The sequence below is a fragment of the Leptonychotes weddellii genome, chromosome 6, assembly GCF_054177405.1.
Source record: "Leptonychotes weddellii isolate Sample4059 chromosome 6, ASM5417740v2, whole genome shotgun sequence".
Classification (NCBI taxonomy): domain Eukaryota; kingdom Metazoa; phylum Chordata; class Mammalia; order Carnivora; family Phocidae; genus Leptonychotes; species Leptonychotes weddellii.
In genome coordinates, this window is record NC_138374.1 from 129,668,788 (window position 1) to 129,675,466 (window position 6,679).

A 6,679-nucleotide genomic window follows, 5' to 3' on the forward strand; every position below is an offset into this window, starting at 1 on the left:
TATGTTAAAAAAAAAAAAAGAAGATAGTAAGAAGGGTAAAATGAAGGGGGGGAAATCGTAGGGGGAGATGAACCATGAGAGACTATGGACTCTGAGAAACAAACTGAGGGTTCTAGAGGGGAGGGGCGTGGGGGATGGGTTAGCCTGGTGATGGGTATTAAAGAGGGCACATATTGAATAGAGCACTGGGTGTTATTTTTTTTTTAAAGAGTTTATTTACTTATTTGACAGAGAGAGACACAGTGAGAGAGGGAACACAAACAGGGGGAGTGGAAGAGGGAGAAGCAGGCTTCCCGCCGAGCAGGGAGCCCGATGCAGGGCTCGATCCCAGCATCCTGGGATCATGACCTGAGCCGAAAGCAGATGCTTAATGACTGAGCCACCCAGGCACCCCTATTTTTTTTTTTAAAGATTTTATTTATTTATTTGATAGAGCGAGAGAGCACAAGTAGGCAGAGTGGCAGGCAGAGGGTGAGAGAGAAGCAGGCTCTCCACTGAGCAGGGAGCCAGATGCGGGGCTCGATCCCAGGACCCCAGGATCATGACCTGAGCCAAAGGCAGCTTCCCAACTGACTGAGCCACCCAGGTGCTCAGCACTGGGTGTTATAAGCAAACAATGAATCATGGAACGCTACATCAAAAACTAATGATGTAATGTATGGTGATTAACATAACATAATAAAATTTTTAAAAATTTAAAAAGATAAGAAATAAAATAAAATAAAAATAAAAATAAAAAAATAAAAAAAATAACCGTCACCTGAGATGAGGACAATTAGGTTTGATGGTAAAGATCAGAAGATCCATTTTATTTTTTTTTTTAAGATTTTATTTACTTATTTGACAGAGAGAGAAAGATCACAAGAAAGATCACAAGCAGGCAGAGAGAGAGGAAGAAGCAGGCTCCCCGCTGAGCAGGGAGCCCGATGCAGGACTCGATCCCAGGACCCTGGGATCATGACCTGAGCCGAAGGCAGAGCCTTAACCAACTGAGCCACCCAGGCGCCCTAGAAGATCCATTTTAGATATGTTAGTGTGAGAGGGCTGTTAGATACCCGAGCGGTGATGTGGAACAGACAGCTGGATACAGGAACGCAGATGAGAAGCGATGTCAGGGCCACAGATATACAAATGGGAATCATCCATTATAGAGACTAAATTTAAGGCCATGAAACTGAATGGACTCATCAGGAGTGAGTTCAGATAAAGACGAGGACTAAGGACTGAGTTCTGGGGAACTGCCACGTCAAAAGGCCAGGGAGAAGAGGAGCTTTCACAGAAGGAGGCTGCGGAAGGCCAGTGAGGCGAGAGAAAACCCAGAGAGTGTAGTGTCCCGGAAGCCGGATGAAGACAGTTTATCACACAGGAGGCAGTGATCTACTGTCTCAAATCCTGCTGACAGAGCAAGTTATACGAGCACTGAGAACTGGGCACCGTTGACCTTGACAAAGTAATTTGGAAGAAATGGTGATGCTGGCGGTCGGGGGAGCCTAACTGGGGAGGGTTTAGAGAGAACGAGTATACACACTCTTTCAAGTACTTTTGCTGAAAGCAGAAGTGGAAAACTGGGACACACCTGTGGAGGAAGTGGGGGTCAAGAGACGATTTTAAGATGGAAGAAATAACATGTTTGTAGGATAGGAAACATCCTATAGAGAGGGGAAAATAATGACATGGAAGAAAAAGGAAGAATTATTGGAAGGAAGGCAGGAAGGAAGGAAGGAATAGTGGGGACTCCAAGAGTTCAAACTATTTTGAGTTTCCCCTAAAATCCTAATAAGTAAAAAGAAGTGCGAGAAACAACGTCCCAATACAAACTCTCCACCCAAAACTACTTTTAGTAGCTTTTAGAAAATCACTTTGAGATTCTGCAAAAGGTGGAGGGTGGAGCTCCACAGGCAGAAACGCTCCTCTATCTGTGATGGCCTCCAGCAGACTCGCCTGCCACTTACCTCGGGCGCGGCCTGCCTCTTGTGGCTATCTGAATCTTCCAAGATCTGGAAGTAACTGTGCATGAATTCGGCAGCCTTCTGCCATCGGTGCTTCAGCAGCGCTTCTTGGATAAAACTCAAACAAGCATTTGTTGTCTGAGCAAAATCCTTCTCCTTCTTCCCTCCAGTTGCTATAGATTAAAGAGAAGAATCTTTACCCATAGTGATCGCAATTCAAGTTTAAAAAACTGATTTCTGATAAGCACTTTTTTTTTTAGAGTTCTTTCCCTTGTTATTTCCAGTAGTCTTTTTTCTCCCCCAAAGATTTAATTTATTTATTTCACAGAGAGAAAGAGAGAGAGAGAGAGAACATGCAGGAGGAGAGAGCGTGCATAGGAGCAGGGCGCGAGGGGCAGGGGTAGAGGAAGAAGCAGGCTCCCCACTGAGCAGGGAGCCCAAGGATGCAGGGCTCCAATGCAGGGATCAATCCCTGGACCCCAAGATCATGACCTGGGCCAAAGGCATTTGCTTAACCCACTGAGCCACTTAACCCACTGAGCCACCGAGGCACCCTGATAAGCAGAAGTTTTAAGGAGTGGAACAGGAGTTATTACTTAACCCAGCCCATCCCAATATCAAAGCTAGCTTCACTTGAAACAAACGCTTCCATGTCCAGCTCTGCGCTCAGCGGGGAGTCGGCTTGGGATTCTCTCTATCTCCCTCCTTCCCCCTACCGCAGCTTACACACGCTCTCTCTCTCTCAATAAATAAATCTTTAAAAAAAAAAGTGTGGAAGGCCCTAATAATTCTTTATAATAGATCACTATGCAGTTTCTTCATGAGTGACTCAAGAATTCAAAAACCTGATACATTGCTATAATTAAACTCTATCCGGTGTCATCTACTTATATAACTAAGGTTTCTCAAAATTACATCACAATGAAAACAAAACAGAACTGAAGCTAAATCTTTTCTCATTCTGGAAATATATAACATTCCTTCACAGATGTATCAAATAAGTTGATTTATTTTATTAAAGAATAAAAATTTACGGGCGCCTGGGTAGCTCAGTTGGTTAAGCGACTGCCCCCGGCTCAGGTCATGATCCTGGAGTCCCTGGATCGAGTCCTGCATCGGGCTCCCTGCTCAGCAGGGAGTCTGCTTCTCCCTCTGACCCTCCCCCCTCTCATGTGCTCTCTCTCATTCTCTCTCTCTCAAATAAATAAAATCTTTAAAAAAAAAAAAAAGAATAAAAATTTACTTTTAATTAAATTTTAACACAACTTTTAATACTTATGTTATTTTCATCAGCTGTGTAAAATTGTTAATTATGATGTCTCACTCCAGACAGAATTTTAATAAAGCCTTTCAGAATATTAACAAAAAAATAACAATGTAGATACAGTTTCATTGCAAAGATAAAAGTATGAAAGGAAAATAACAGTATAAAGTCTCCATCAATTAAGATCTTTTTCATAAATATTTTTAAATGGATGATGAAAGGCATATCACATTCCTATGCTATTTAGATTCCACTGGATATATTTGTAAAAGTAATAAACTAATTTCATTTAAAAATGCCAACCTATGTTGGAATTATATCTTTTGCAACTATTAAACTTCCAATACAATTTTTAGGAAGGCATCTTAAAACCATGTAAGGCAATACATAATTAAAAAAAAAACAACAAAAAAGGGAAAGTGAGCAAAACAAGTTTGAAGACTACTGCTCTACACTAGTCTTCTCAAAGTAAAACTAAAAAATACATACAGATCACCTGGGGATCCTGATCCTTGCTATTCAGTATGGTCCTGGAAACAAAAGCCTTTAGGATCACTGCAGATCTTATCAGGAATGCAGAATACTATGCCCACCCCCACCCCCCACCCCCCCAGTTCTCTGAATAAGAAGCTGCATTTAGCAAGATTTACAACAAGCTGCCCAGGACCAGCAGCAACACCAGGGAGGTAGTCTGGAAAACGGACGAAACACCTCTTCTCTAACACCTCATTTATTCACATAAAGGAGGACTGACTTCAGGCCAAGCTCCCACCTATCTCAAGTTTTCACCGCTCAGACTGGAAATTGGACTTTAGACTACTGTCCTTAAATCCTTGTAAAATTCCCCTTCTGTCTTCCAACTTAGCCTAGTTACCTCAGGAATATCTCTCACTTCATTCTTTTATGAGCAAAAGATCATCTTATTTGTTGCTGATACACTTTCAAAAATAATTGCCTAGGAAAAGGAATTTTGACATGGAATGAGGTAAAATAAAGAACCAGTGCCATCAACCCATCTCTAATGCCCTTGAAAGAATTTGGAAACTTGAGAGTCAACAAATATATATATTTTTTAAGATTTTACTTATTTATTTGACAGAGAGAGTGAGCGAGCACAAGCAGGGGGAGCAGCAGAGGGAGAAGCAGGCTCCCCACTGAGCAGGGAGCCCAATGCTGGGCTCAATCCCAGGACCCTGGAATCATGACCTATGTATCCCCAATATTTAGCCAATGCTAGGCATATAAGTGCCTAGTAAGTATTGCTAGAGGAAAAAAGAAGTGTATCTACCACAATACAGACTGTTATTAGTTCAAACGAAAAGTAGCAAAAAAGATGTATTCTTTTTATGATTTTTTTGCTTACATCCTCAAAAACCCTCATATAGTCCCATTTTGAAAACTGAATAAATCAGCTTGGTTATTCACTCTGTATCCAAACTGAATCCTATCATCTCCTTGCATTAAAGTTAAAATGGCTGGGTCATTATTTTACTTACCCACAGTCCCTATATACTTTTGGAGCCAAGGAAAAGACATTCCTGTACCAGAGAATACACATGATTCCTCCTGGTCATCCTCTGTCTTGGACCTTATCAATTCTTCACTGAAATCACTCATACCTGCTTCAAACTGAGAGTATCAGTTACTTTCTGTACATCTTATCTCACAGTCTTCTTAGTTATACAGAAAAACTGCCATCTTTTTATCTAGTAAATAACATCCAATCATTAAAATCAATTCTATTAGGTAGCTCCTTTAAAGTAAGAAATAAAATTATGTCAGCAGCAGCCAAAATAAATGATGCATTCAAAAAAATTTTTTAATCTTTACTCCTATGTTACAATAACATACAAAGATAGATAAGATAATGCTCCTTAAAAAAAAAAACACAACTCAAGTCTAGAGGAAGAAACAGCAAAATGACACATAATAATAAAGCAATACAAGCACAATAATAGGAGCAATACTAAATATATATTGGTCCCTTTCTATACACCAAGCATATAAATTATCTCATTTAATCCTTATAAAAATCCTGAGGAAAGTACTATTATTTTCTTCCATTTTCATGTTGAAAAACCTGAGGGACTTAATTAAATTATATAACCTGACGCAACGTCATAAGAAAGGTGAAGACAATATTCTAGGAACTAGAACATCAAACTACTCGGCATGAATAGAGTCTTGGGTCTGCGTGGAGTAGGGGGTCGGAAGACAGAACTGATGACGGGAAAAGAATCTAGAAAGAGAGCCATATACCCAGGTAAGTGTGGACTTAATCCTCAAGATGCTCAGGGCCCTTGTCCCTCTTTCCCCATATCCAGTCAATCATTAGGTCCTGCTGATACTACCTGCTGGAATTTCTCCAATTTTCCCTGTTCTCCGCAGTCCTACACCACTACCCTAGTTCAGGACATCTTCAAACTGTCTCCATCACTGAATTAGCTTTCCAACTAGTTAACCCGCCTCAAATTCTGCTATTCCACGTTATAGCCAGAGTACACCTTTTAAAATCAAATGCTGTGGTTTAGGAGCATGGGTTTGAAGTTAACACCTAAATCTGCATCCGACGCACAATTTAAAGAGCCCTTATAGAAGAAGCTCTCCCTTCCCAAATTCTCAAAAACTAAGTCGGTGCTATGCAGTTGCCACGGTAACCACCATAGCTTCCCACCCCTTCCGCCTCTTTCCCAGAAATAAAGGTTTCAGAACATCAGGAGAAAATATCAGCAGAACATGGGTGAATCCTAGCACAGCCCTTCAAGTTCTACTTCGAACGCTGGCAATGACTGATGAACAGGAGAAGCGGCACTTACCTGCCCAATACCCAATCTTTCTGCGACTCTAAACGCAGCCTCCCGACTGGGGAACAGCGCGAGCGAAGCGCCACCGGAAGCGGAGTTAGAGACGCCTTCGTACGAGCATGCGCAAAGTCCGCCTGCGCTTTCAGGCGGCACGCAGACGCGGCTCCGCCCCTAATTCCTCCTTCCGCGGCGGAGGCGTCGCCATCCACCGCTCGACCCCGGAAGTGGCGGCGGGCCGCTGCCTTCGTTTTGGGTTAGTCCTAGTTTTACGCCTTAGTCTGTCGTAGTGGAAAATGCGAGACTTTAAATGCAACTGGTGGCTGGGACGAGGGGATGGTGGCTGGATGAGGTGAGCAGTCAAAAAAGCAGAATGTCACTTTACCCTAGTAATTCACTGTACCAAAACCTTAAAATTTTTGCTTGGTTCAAGGGCGCACTGGGCGAGCCTCAGAGGCGTGGCTGGTGGTCCTGACCAAGATAAATCTGCTTAACCTCTTAATTGCTTCCTCGAAATCTTTTTTCTCTTTGATTAAAGTTTTAGCTTTGAATTTAAGGAGACATCCCCACCCCACCAAAAAAAATTGGGCAAGAATGTCTTTTTCCCTCACAGCAGAGATGGCTCTGGGGACACATCTGGGGTCACTTTTCATGAGGAACATTGA

General features: G+C 42.1%; 1 protein-coding gene across 1 annotated transcript in view; it reads right to left on the minus strand.

Annotated features, from left to right (window-relative positions):
* The window catches only part of TAF1A (TATA-box binding protein associated factor, RNA polymerase I subunit A), a 21,067-nt gene extending 14,910 nt beyond the window's left edge, over positions 1–6,157 (minus strand). The window contains exons 1-3 of the mRNA XM_081823213.1: positions 6,030–6,157; positions 4,710–4,842; positions 1,860–2,122 (exon numbers count right to left, since the gene is read on the minus strand). Coding sequence (XP_081679339.1) covers positions 1,860–2,122; positions 4,710–4,830 — 384 coding nt within the window. The 5' untranslated portion in view covers positions 4,831–4,842; positions 6,030–6,157. The remainder of the gene's footprint in view (positions 1–1,859; positions 2,123–4,709; positions 4,843–6,029) is intronic.
* Positions 6,158–6,679: the final 522 nt, after the last annotated feature.